General features: G+C 36.6%; 1 protein-coding gene across 1 annotated transcript in view; it reads left to right on the top strand.

Moving 5' to 3' along the window:
* The window catches only part of LOC107751901 (dynein heavy chain 5, axonemal-like), a 122,326-nt gene that overhangs the window by 9,294 nt on the left and 100,034 nt on the right, over positions 1–12,998 (top strand). Inside the window, exons 6-23 of the mRNA XM_016567673.1 lie at positions 462–599; positions 768–944; positions 1,169–1,282; positions 1,549–1,656; positions 1,742–1,864; positions 2,611–2,826; positions 4,756–4,863; positions 4,965–5,050; positions 5,819–6,140; positions 6,447–6,653; positions 7,572–7,743; positions 8,112–8,257; positions 8,827–8,989; positions 9,387–9,632; positions 10,514–10,707; positions 11,338–11,419; positions 11,968–12,107; positions 12,315–12,516. Coding sequence (XP_016423159.1) covers positions 462–599; positions 768–944; positions 1,169–1,282; positions 1,549–1,656; positions 1,742–1,864; positions 2,611–2,826; positions 4,756–4,863; positions 4,965–5,050; positions 5,819–6,140; positions 6,447–6,653; positions 7,572–7,743; positions 8,112–8,257; positions 8,827–8,989; positions 9,387–9,632; positions 10,514–10,707; positions 11,338–11,419; positions 11,968–12,107; positions 12,315–12,516 — 2,944 coding nt within the window. The remainder of the gene's footprint in view (positions 1–461; positions 600–767; positions 945–1,168; positions 1,283–1,548; positions 1,657–1,741; positions 1,865–2,610; positions 2,827–4,755; positions 4,864–4,964; positions 5,051–5,818; positions 6,141–6,446; positions 6,654–7,571; positions 7,744–8,111; positions 8,258–8,826; positions 8,990–9,386; positions 9,633–10,513; positions 10,708–11,337; positions 11,420–11,967; positions 12,108–12,314; positions 12,517–12,998) is intronic.

Below are 12,998 nucleotides of genomic sequence, written 5' to 3'. Positions count from 1 at the left end.
ATATATATATATAATTCAATTAGCTAATATCAGACATTATATTAGGTAACATGAGATTTGTGCGTAGTTATAGTTACTTAGCTATAACTTAACAGTTACTAGCTTTCACTTTCAGTGTCATGACCTTATGAAGCAGATAAACTCATTGCAAGGTTACCAGAAATGGCAGATATTATAAATTGGTCCTACCTCAAAATGGGTGATTTAGACAACTTCACAGTTTAAATAATAAACTTAATTTTTTTTCTACTAAAAAGCGCTCTAACAAAAACACAAGTCTTACATTAAAGTGCTTACTCCTTTTGCAACGTATAGTTGATTTATTCATTTATTTGTTTGTAATAATAAACCTTGATTATTGCATGTTAATTTGTATTTAGCCCAGATCATCAATTTAACATCCATCATGCAAAATATCTCTAGCCCAAAGAAAGATCTGTGAAAATTTTTTTATATTTCAGGTAAACCTCAAAGAATGTGAAACGTTTGACTTGAAAACATTGAAAGGTCCTTCAGATTACACAGCTGTGGCCAATAGCGCAGAAGCTCTGGAGAAGATCGAAGCCTGCATGAAAACTTGGGTCAAACAGATCGAACAGGTTTCAAATCTGTTACTTTGAAAATGCATTTTAATTCGTGGTATAGAATCTATTATATGAGAGGGTTTGCTTGCAAATAACGTTAGATCTTCCTCAAAATTGTAACTTTTTTGTCATGTTTTTATATGTTGTATTCACTTTTTAACCACCCTGTCATGTGATCTGAAGGTCCTTGCAGAGAGTGACCAGTTAAGGAAAGAAGCAGATGACCTGGGCCCCCGTGCAGAGCTTGACCACTGGAAGAAACGCATGTCCCGTTTCAACTACCTGCTGGACCAGTTGAAGAGCCCTGAGGTCAAAGCTGTGTTGGGGGTTCTTATTATAGCCAAGTCCAAACTGATTAAGGTTAGTTGATGATTTATATATCATTATTAGTTGTCGGGTGAAAGAGACAATAGCTAGGGCATTTGTCTTATAAGGTAAATTTGTTTTATAATTGAGTTTTCGTGAATGTTCTTTCCTTTTTCACAATGACTTTTTCATTTTCATTTCAGTAATGCCATTGCTTGAGCTGTTTTTGCCAGTCAGTTTGAGGTCTAATTTGAGGTCTAAAATATTTGCCTCCGCAGGTTTGGCGAGAACTAGACATCAGAATCACTGATGCGGCAAATGAGGCCAAAGACAATGTGAAGTACCTGTACACCCTTGAGAAGTTCTGTGACCCGCTGTACAACAGCAACCCTGTAAGGCTTATTCTGCAGTTACTAAATTTGTGCCATACAAAAATAGGAAATAAAATCATACTGCTCAGCATCTTGTGTAGATACTATAGAAAATTATTTATATATATATATATATATATACCACTGAAAGAAACGCATATTTGTGAGTTCGTATTTAATTATGTACATAATGCCTGTAGCAGTGTGTTATAACTAGTTTATAAAGTTTGTTATACAGAGTTTAATACACCCTGTCATAATACTGTGGTCATGGTGCATCTTTATAGGTGTCCATGGTAGAAGCTATTCCTGGGCTTATAAATGCAATACGTATGATCCATAGCATCTCACGTTACTACAACACCTCAGAGAAGATCACTTCCCTTTTTGTCAAGGTAAGAGTGAGGTGACTCCCAAGATAGCTAAATTTAATTTCACAGGCTTAATACTTTAAACTGGAAATATTATCTTTCTCCTTAGGTTACGAATCAAATGATTACAGCCTGTAAGGCCTATATTACAAATAATGGCTCGGCAACCATATGGGATCAGCCGCAGGAAGTGGTATCCGAGAAGCTTAAAGCGGCCATTCGCTTGAATCAGGTACAATATGACATTTAGCTGGAAGATGTGTATATATACTTATATATACTTATACTTGTGTATATATATATATATATATATATATATGTAATACAGCTCTATGAGCACGTCTGCTGAACACTGCCTTTGAACACACCACTTAACCTTCATCCACAGCTTCCTTTTTCTACATTTGTCTATTCCATTTTGCCAAGACACAGATTTTACTAAGCTTTAAGGCTCTGATGTTCATTCCTTTTAGACAAAGATAAACACAAGAAGAACACATAACCAGTCAACATAAATATTATTTGTGCTAGCATGAAGTCTAGTGTGACTTTATTTAGTTCAACTTCAATGTCATGACCTTGTAAAGCCAATAAACTCTGTATCTTTATCTGCAAGATTCCCAGAAATGGACATGACAGACGTTATACCTGAAAATTGATAATTTAGACAATTCCACAGCTCAAATGATAACCTTTTTTTCTACTAAATATATGATTTAAAATTACAAGCTTCACATTAATGTGGCTCCATTTTTACTTATTTATTTAGTGTTCATCTGCTATACACCACATTTGAACACTATACTTAACCTTCATCCCTTTTAGGGAAAATACAAGAAGAACACAAATAAGTTTAACACACAAATGTAGTTACATTTTATTTTGATATAATGAATATATCGATTGTTGCTTTAGGGGAAAAAAGTGTCTACCAGATGAATAAACTGTAAACACAAATTTTTGTGTCCAATAATTTAGGAATACCAGAAATATTTCCAAAAAACCAAGCAGAAGCTGGAGGAGAATCCCTTGGAGCGTCAGTTTGACTTTAGCGAGATGTACATCTTTGGCAAGTTTGACACGTTTCAGCGACGGCTGAACAAAATTCTAAACATGTTTAGCACCATTTCCACCTACAATGCCCTGCAGGACTCCAAAATTGAGGGACTGGAAACCATGGCAACCAGATTTCAGGTATCATGATCATGATGTAGTAGTCAGGGTGGTCTATTTTTAGATTTGCCCAGAAGACAAAAGAACATACCCAGAAGATAATAGTGTAATTACTGGCATAGGTCAGTATAAGTTGCCTTCTTTAGTGGCATATAAATGTTTAATTTGGATGAGGCATTTATTAGTGAACTAAAATAATTGTATAAGCTGAAATTTAATGAGAGTTTGCCAAACACCTCAGTTTGTGCAGTCATAACAAGAACCATATTATACACAGTTTGGGGTATAATTAGAATTTATTAATATCATTGTAATGTACTGTTCATAATGGTAATGTGTCATAGGGTGAATACTGTTAAAGTGGGACACTTTTGGATAATTTGCTATTGCTGTAGAACTACAAATGGTTACATGTCATTCCATAATATTTTGGGATGAACTTAAAGGGATAGTCCACCCAAAAATGAACATTCTGTCATCATTTACTCAACCTCATGTCATTCCAAAGCTGTATGCATTTCCTTCTGCTGAAGACAAAAGAATATATTTTGAAGAATGTTGATGACCAAACATGATTGACTTCCACTGTAATATTTCAATGGGAAGTCAAAGGCAACTGCCAATTTGGAACGACATGAGGGTAAGTAAATGATGACAGATTTTTCATGTTTGGATGGACTATCCCTTTGATGTCCAGGATTGGAAGAATATATGCATAATGATAAATATTAATTTATATGAATTTAATTTATATTAATATTGTCCTACTTTACCTGTATCCCCTTACCTGTATACAACTGTACAATTTTGATGGAGGTTTGATTCAATATATAACAATTTTCTGGCTATAATTAGCATTCTTAACATGGACTAAGTGGTATTTGTTCTCTCTGCTGCCTACCGTGGACAGACTGCAGATATGCTGGGGAAATGGGAGGTAACTGTAAAGGAAAAACCTGTTTTTAACATAATGCATGTCTCATAATGGAGCGTTAAGCAGCATGGGAACTAAAGCCATGTCTTTGACTTATAAGTAGTAACTGCCCTTTCACGCTAATCTGACATCAGTATTGTAGTTTATTTTAGAATGACAAAGGCTATGATTTAGGTTGGCAGGCCGGTCCTGGATTTGCATGAAAGGGCAAATATTACCTTTAGATTTAACCTAGTATTGTTGTACTGTGAGTCCATTAACATTCATTGCATCTCTTTATTCCAGTCACAAGCTTATTTATTCACTCTCATTTTTTGTGTCCATGGAAACAAAGTTCAGACCCAGAGGACTCTATGCTCCAGGAGGACTGAATAATTGAACAAATGCTGATAAAGATCTATTGCTAACTCCCGTTCTTTGTGAAAGTTGACAGTCTGTAGGAGTCAATTAATATTTTACAACAAACTGCTCCTCTGGCCATTTAAGGTGTTCTGGTACACACTGCTGAGTGCTGTTGTAGCAAACGACTGAATATTTACCTTTCCAACTGGAAATGCTTTTTCTACAAGATATTTTTTTTATCAAAAGCCTGTTACAGGAATACTTCACTAAGAAAATTATATAAGAATTTTCCTACTCTCATGTTATTCCAAGCCTGTAAGACTTTAATATTTTTGAGGAACACGTGGCTTCAGTAGACTTGAAAGTTAGCACACAAGTTGTATGGACTACTTTTATGGTCTTTTTTGTTCATTAGGAGCTTGGCACTGGTTACTATGATTGTTATATTGAAATAAGCAGTGTGAACATTTATTTTTGTGATCCATATAACAATTAATAAACAATCTTGAACAATATGAGGTTGAATAAGCAATGACATAATAAATTATATAAATTTTTAGGTGAACTATACCACATTTCAAGATAGTTTTAAGATTTCTTTTTAATCAAACCACATCTCTGGCAACTACAAGTTTCTTTGTTTTTGGCAATTATATTGTCCTCTGAATGTCCAGGCCATTGTGTTGACCATGAAGAAAAAACAGTACAGTTTCCTGGACCAAAGAAGGACAGACTTTGATCAGGACTATGATGAATTTTGTAAACAAACGAGTGAACTTCATGTAAGTATTTTTCCAGTTTTGTACATTTTTTATTTATTTATTTTATTATTATATATATTTTTTGCTATAAAATGACTTATGCTTTAAATATTTATTTCTAGAACCAACTGAAAACTTTCATGGACAACACATTTGACAGAATTCAAAATACTGAGCGGGCTTTATATGTGCTCAAGAAATTTGAAAGGTAATATGTAATTATTTTGTTTTTAATAACAAAATAACAAGGGTGATGTATATGTTTGGAGTTGGTAAGAAATGGGTAGCACTTTAGATTAGGGAGCACTATTTACTATTAATTACTTGCTTATTGCATGCATATTACTAGCATATCGGCTGTTTATTAGTACTTTTAAAGCACATATGAATGCCTTATTTTGCATGACCATATTCTAGATCCCTTAACCCTACCCAATACCTAAACATAACTACTACAACAACTGCCTTATTAACTATCAATAAGCAGCAGATTGGGGGTTTATTGAGGGAAAACTCCAAGTTAATAGTGAATATGTGTTCCTTAATCTAAAGGGATACCAAGAATTATAATGTTTCTGTTGCTGCATTTACTGTATCAAAAAATACAGTGATTCTGTGAAATTTTATAGCAATTTTGAAAAACAGATTTAATATATTTTAAAATGTAACTTTTTCCTGTTATTGCACAGCTGAATTTTCTGCAGTCATTACTCCAGTGTTCAGTGTCATATGATCCTTCACACATTCTAATATGCTGATTTGGTGCCCAAGAAACATTTATTATTACTATAACAGTTGGAGATGGTCGTGCTGCTTAATATTTTTGTGGAAACTATGTTTTTTAATGGTTTATTTGATTTATTTTCCTTGAATATTTAAAAGCAAAACAATTATTTGGAATTTTTAAAAACTATTTATTTATTTATTTTCCACATTTTGCACTACACACATTCCCCGTCATTTTCATATTCACCAGGCTTGGCATCTCAGACTTGGGCATCAGTGAGAAGTACCAGAAAATTCTGCAAAACTTCGGAAGGGACATTGAGATGGTCTATCGAATTTACACCAAGCAGAAGACAGACCCCCCCATTGCTCCAGACCTCCCTCCGATCGCAGGGAGGATCCTGTGGGCTCGGCAGCTGTACAGCTGCATCCAGGAGCCCATGGATCTCTTCCAGGAGATGCCTGGGCTACTCAGCACTCCAGATGCCAAACCCATCATTCGAAATTACAACCGGGTAGCCAAGGTGCTGCTGGAGTTTGAGGTGCTTTATCATCAGAACTGGATGGCACAGGTCAGTTGTCTTATAGAGTCAAAATAAGGTACTGTTGACTGCTTGCTTTAGACACATTTGGCACTTTGCTCATGTGCCACTTTCACTTGGTGATGTGTTTTAATTTTCTTACCCTGTAATTGTTAATTTATTTACTTTCCTCCCTTTTTAGATTATATACATGTTTTTTTAAATAAATATTTTATAGATTTTTATAGAAATCAATTCTGGTCATCTTTAAAGACTTGCAATAATTAAATGAATTAAATGCAATTTTATCTTTGTTTTAACTAAACAGCCAGTCATATTCATCCATTGTGTCTATAGACTGAAGCAGTCAAAGTGGGCCTGCAAGCCTCTTTGCTCGTCAAGAGTCCAGAAACTGGGGAGCTGTACGTGAACTTTGACCCCCAGATCCTGACCCAGATTCGAGAAACAGACAGTATGCTAGGAATGGGATTGGAGATTCCACCCTTTGCAGCCATCTTGCAGCAGAAAAAGGATGTTCTCAAAAAGAACTACAATAAACTTCAGGTATATCAACTAAGGCATGCATCACTGTTACTACTGTTATTATTGCTGATGGTTATAGATATAGTTCAGTCATGACAACTCTCAGAGTAGTTTGGCATGGCGATGTATATGACAGTGTTAATGTGTTTGGTCTAGGTGGAATAAATCTGCAGAGCAAGCACAGATAATTGCTACTGTCAGTATATCCACAGACATGCTGCTGTGACCATGTAAGGCATGCTGCTGCCGCTGTACATATAACATACATTAAATTACCTGTAGCAGATCTATATGGGTGGAGCCGGGGGAGGTGGAGGGTTTCTGAAATAAACTATGGTCACACTTTAGTTTGGGGACCAATTCTCACATTTAAGTAACTATTAACTATGGCATTTGCCTCAATAAATTTTAATTTGCTGCTTATTAATAGCCAGTAAGGTAGTTGTTAAGTTTAGGTGTGGGTTATAAGGGATCTAAAATATTGTTATGCAGAATAAGGCATTAATATGTGCTTTGTAAGTACTATTAAACTGCCACTATGCTATGTAATATGCATGCTAATAAGCAACTAGATGGAGAGAATTAGCCCCTAAACTAAAGTGTTAACCAAACTATTAAAAGTTAAGTAGCAAGCTCATTGGCTGCAGAATCAGCAGATGCCAGTCAACTTGTGCCATGCTGGATGATGTCATTGTTTATAGATTGCATTAAGAACCTATCAGCCTGTGCCATGACGAGTTTCATGACTGAACTAGATATTTCACCTTCTAAGTTTTTTTCATCATTTACTCAAGTCATTCCAAACCTGTAAGACTTTTGTTCATTTTCATAACACAAATGAAGATATTTTTAATATTCTCTCGTCATTTTTGTCCATCCTCTGAGAGTTCACAATTTTCTTTGCTTGTGTTCTGTTGCCTTGTTTGTTCCTTGCTTCAGTTGATGGTGAGAGAGAATTCCAGAGTGAGGTCTAAGATCCAGCCAGCCTTTGAACAACTGCTCATGCCACATGTGGCTAAAGTAGATGAGGCCATTCTGCCCGGTCTGACCTCCCTCAATTGGACCTCTCTAAACACTGAGAAATACCTTAATCGAATCACTACTGCACTTGGTGAGAGACTCCACTTTACAGCTGATTTCCATGACCACATTTGGAACATACAGTACAGTAAATGGCCACAAGTACAATATGTGGACACCCAATTATATACTTGTTGAACATTTAATGTCAAGGCCACTGGCATTAATAGGAAGCTGGTCCTCACAATGTCGTTAAAACAGCTTCTAATCTTCTTGGAATACTTTGCACTTTATGTGGGAACATGCCTGCTAGGATTTGCTGCCATTCAGAAGCAAGCATTAGTGTTTACAAAGGAATGTCCACATACTTCCGGCATTGTTGTGTACATAAGATGTTTGTAAATGTGCAGAGTATGATTAGATATTTGAAATGAAAAGGTTCTTTCTCCTGGTTCACAGAGGACCTTGAACTTCTGCTGCAAAGAGTGAATGATCTGGTGGAGTTTAGAATCGACACGGTTCTGCAGGAAATGAGCATGACTACGCTGTGTGTGTTGCCTGAAGATGAGACATGCACCTGCGAGGAGTTTGTACAGACCACCAAGGTACACACATACATATACATAAAAAATGTCATATTATGTATTCATAGCAACATGCTGTTATTTTTCAGAGGATATTGAGGCAGAACCAATTCCACTTGCTAAAGTATATAAATGCAGATCAGTGAAATTATAGGACTCTTTCAACTATTTGACGTGGTGGTAAATTTGTACGATGTGATTTGTACAGAAACTGTTCTTATTCACTTTCAGTCTTTTAGTTTCATGAGGGCCATTGCCAGGTGGGTACAGCTTTTTATTTAGTCAGAATGCCTACCAAATTTTAGGGGAAACCCGTTTGGGAACTGGATTGAGTCAGTACTGCAGATAATGTACAAAGACTGGAATTTTTACATTTTTTTCATTACATTTTGTTATCAAAATGGTACCAAAAAACAGTACTTTTGACAACCCTACTCTATAGTATTTGTTGGTGTCTCGTTACCACTGCCATTTGCTATTCCATCTTTTTAAAACCCAATTTCTTGTCACCTGGACCATAAAGATATAATCAATCGGAATACAGAAATAATCAATTTGATCATGCTCACTGAATTTATTTCCTATTTTAGGAGCTTTGCATCAAAGGAGCCCAAATGCTGCATACCAAAAGCTCATTGGTGGAGGAGGCAGCCAATGAGCTGATTAATATGTTACTGGAATTTGAGCAGAAGGATGAAGAAGAGAGAAACCGGGATGAGAGCAGAACAGAAAGCAAAGTGGAACAGATGGACAGTGATGGTAAGAGCTGCTGAGCTGGACGATGACATCACTGAATCAACAATAAACTGACTTTAACTTATAAACTGATTGTTTTCAATTGTCCTCTTGCATTATCAGCACACATTTTCCTGTTTAACACTGTAAAGCTGCTTTGACACAATCTCTACTGTATAAAGCACTATATAAATAAAAGGTGACTTGACTTGACTTGACTTAACATGGTTCTCAGTGTTAAAGGATGAATCTCAAAATCTTAATATCACGGTTGAAAAGGGTTCAAATATGCAGAAAATGCAGGAAAACCAAAGAATGTGCAGGACCAGGCCTTATTAATGCATAGTAGCTCCTCATATTCCAAGTGCTTATAGTAATATTTTGTGATCATTTCTATTTTGTTTATCCAAAGGAGAGGAGGAATCTAAATCAGAGGGCCGTCTCTTGTCACGTAGCACCATGGCCCCTAGTGTTGGCCCCTCTTCTCCGCTGATGAGAAAGAAGAAAAAGAAGGATCTGATGAAGGTGATGGAGGAGGAGGCAAAGGAGCTGCTGTCTCATTTCAACCATCGAAACGTGGATGCATTACTGCGCCTTACCCGTAACACACTGGAGACTCTACGCAAACGCATCCATGCGTCATCACTGATGCATTTCCTGGGTTTGTGAAGTCACTTCCTTCAGTGGTTTTACTGATAATACTTTAGTACATTTATTTTTGGTTTATTTAAAAAGGGTTTTGATTAAGTCAAAGGTTTATTTATTTATTTATTTTGCATTAGCACAATTTCTATTGTCAATTAGAATAGCACTTCTCACACAGTTGTTACTTTCAAACAGAGCAGCTTTCTGTTGATCAGTGTGACTGTAACGATGAGTCAGAAGAGTGAGGATCCATCTGCAGCTTTATTATCACAATGATTAATACAGTACGGAGGCAGCAACACAGAAGAGGCAGAGAATTTACAGTCCAGAGAACAGGCGAGAGATCGGAACAGGCAGATTAACATTCACAAACCAGAGAACAGGCATGAGGTCGGGGCAGGCAGATAAACAATCACAGTCCAAGTAACAGGCAGAGGGTCGAGGCAGGCAGCAAGGACCTTGAGAGTACAGTCCAGATTCAACCACAGATAAGGTAATCCACAGAAGAACGCTCAGAATTGACAACTGTAGCAAATCAAGACTTCGCAATGAGAGTGTGAGTGAGCAGTGCTTAAATGCGTATTTGAGTGAGTGACTAATTGGATGTAGGTGTAGTGCAATCAGTCCCAGGTATGAAGGCTGATGGGAATTGAAGTCCGAATCAAAACAGTCAATATTCATGTGATGGTTCCCTCTGGTGGTGCAAGAGAGGCAGTACGGGAACCTCACTTGTAACAGTGACAAATTCATAGAACCAATTTGAAAATGAGCAAAATCACAGTGGGGAGCTTTTTTGACCCTACCTTTATATTTATTTTCAAAGCATGAAGCTTCATATAATCACTTGGTTGGTCAACTCTAACTCATTGTTATTAAATTTAACTTCCCATGCAGCAGATGCAGACTCCTCAATTCGGCAGAGGGGAAGTGGGCAGCAGCCCATCTTTAGGGTGGGAGTGTGTTTAGCCATCCCCAACATCATCACGGTTCCAGGGCTAGATGAGGTTCAGCAAGCCTTGAACAGAGCTGTGGACTGTGTGGTCAGCGTCAGTAAAGGAGTTGGACAGTGGAGCAAGGAGAGAATTTCCAAGGTATTTATTTAGTTATGTATATATTTATTTATTTATTTATTTTCAATTTAGTACACTGAGATGGGTCATTGTTAATACACTTATCTGCTAAATCTCATTCTTAGTGCCAGTAATATGAGTAATTGATATTACAAATTACAAAAAGTCCAAGCATTTTTTTTAGCTTTTAGCCCATGTGTGTTTGCTTAAAGGGCTATCTGACTCAATTAACTTTTAAGAGATATACGCATTTACATTTTTTTTTATGCTGAGTGCAAATAGCCAACCTTGATGGCAAAGGCAAATATGCCCTGAAACACATTTCCTTTTCAGGTCACCAAGGCCTCTTATTTTTCACCTCATCCTCTTGATAAAAAGTCCCACCTGGCATTCTTTTTTGTTAAAAATCCTGTTTCACTTGAAAATGTCACATTATATAAGGAAAATGGCTTTCAAGTGACATTTCATGTTGAGTTTGAGTAGCCTATAGTGTGCCTTACCTATTTTATTCACCTTTTGTTCTCATACTCTGTAATTATTTTGCTTTCTTGAACTGACATGATCTCAGAAGTTGCCATACAAAATCTATGTAGTTCTTGTTTGAGTGTAATGTATGCAAAATGTCAGACTTGCGTATTTTTGCTGTCACAGAGGAAAATGAGTGAGCGACGCATGGCCGCTCTGAAACAGAACAGCCAAGAGAGTGAATCAGAAGATGGCGATTCGACCTATCGCAGCCTAGCCGGTACAACTCTTTCCCACCCTCTGTAATTATACAGCTAAGCAGAGCAAATCAAGAAATAACAGGTCTTTGGTCAGTTTAAAATTTGTCTTTATAATGGTTGAAAATTGAAGCTCTGGATGGATACGTTCATCTCCAGTCATTTGACAAATAAAACTGTGGAATAAAGATAATGAATGCAGAAAGTGGGTGTGATTTTGTAAAGTGGTGACATGTCCCTAGCATCTCGGTAACAATCTTATCCACAACGTTTATTCTCTCTCCATCGCTCCCTCTCAGAATAAGGAAACTGACACAGAATTGACAGAGTACAGCAGTGTCACAACAACATATCTCTTCTTACTGTAATGAAGCAGCTCTCCCTGTAAACCCTTCATCCCCTGAAACAAATTAAAGATAAAGGGTCCTTCATATAACTGTTTTGAGCCAAAAAGATAATATTTCTGAATCGTGTTTTTCAGAGACATTCTTGTCTCACAGCTCCTGTCTGCTCTTGTTTATTAACCTTCTCATCTTTGAACATTTTGTTCTTTCAGAAGGCAGTACCTCAGATATATCAGCATCTGCAAACCAGGTCATTCCCATCCAAATTAAGAACTACCACAAAAGCATCTCTGAGAACAAAGAGATTGTCAAGCTGGTCTCTGTGCTTAGTACGTCCATCAACTCCACCAGGAAGGTCTGTTTTAGTTTCTTTCTTTCTTTCTTTCTTTCTTTTCTTGAATCTGGATATTCAAGTCAGAAATATGAATGTCCCATGGGGGCAAGTCTGTATAGCTTTAATTGAATGTGTTTGTTTTATTTGGTTGTGTTTATAACGTGACAATGTGATATTTTATGGTGTATAACATGTAATGTATGATACTTCTCATGTACTGTTACACAGGAAAAAGTGACCGCTCTGGATCGCTTCAGCCTCTATCACCACATCTGGAAGAAAGATCGAGAGGAAACCATCCAGAAATTCATCCAGGGGAACCCTCTTCTTTCTGAATTTGAGTCTCAGATTCTATACTACAGGGATCTTGAGCTAGAAATTAATGCAGAGCCTGAATTTATCTCAGTAGGAGCTCTGGCACTATATACAGGTAGACAGACTCTGAATCAGTAGAAACTGAGCATGCTAATAGTGATTGAGAGGTTAACATACAGATAAGAGGTTTGTTTATTTAAATGGCACAAATAATGATTGCAGCAATGGTGTGTGAACATGCTTAATTTTGCTGTTCTTGTTTCTAGACTATTATTTACTTTTACTTTTACTTTTAGTCATTTAGCAGACGCTTTTATCCAAAGCGACTTACAAATAAGAAAAAGTAATTAAAACTAAAAGCTAAAACTCTATAAATACTATATATATACACACATTTAAGAAAATAAAAGAAATTAAATAAAAATGACAAATGCATACAACAACACTTCAAAACTAAAACATTTAAATTTAAATTTAGCATTTAAAATACGTTTTTGGATGTGTGCGGACCTTCTCTTTTGCACATGCAACGTTTCACTAGTTTGCTCCCTTGATGCCTGCCCTCAGTGCTCTCTAAATGCCAACAGCTCGCTTGCT

The sequence above is a fragment of the Sinocyclocheilus rhinocerous genome, unplaced genomic scaffold, assembly GCF_001515625.1.
Source record: "Sinocyclocheilus rhinocerous isolate Xijiao unplaced genomic scaffold, SAMN03320098_v1.1 scaffold752, whole genome shotgun sequence".
NCBI lineage: Eukaryota > Metazoa > Chordata > Actinopteri > Cypriniformes > Cyprinidae > Sinocyclocheilus > Sinocyclocheilus rhinocerous.
Note: the sequence above shows the minus strand (reverse complement) of the source record. Positions and strands in the feature narration are given on the sequence as shown.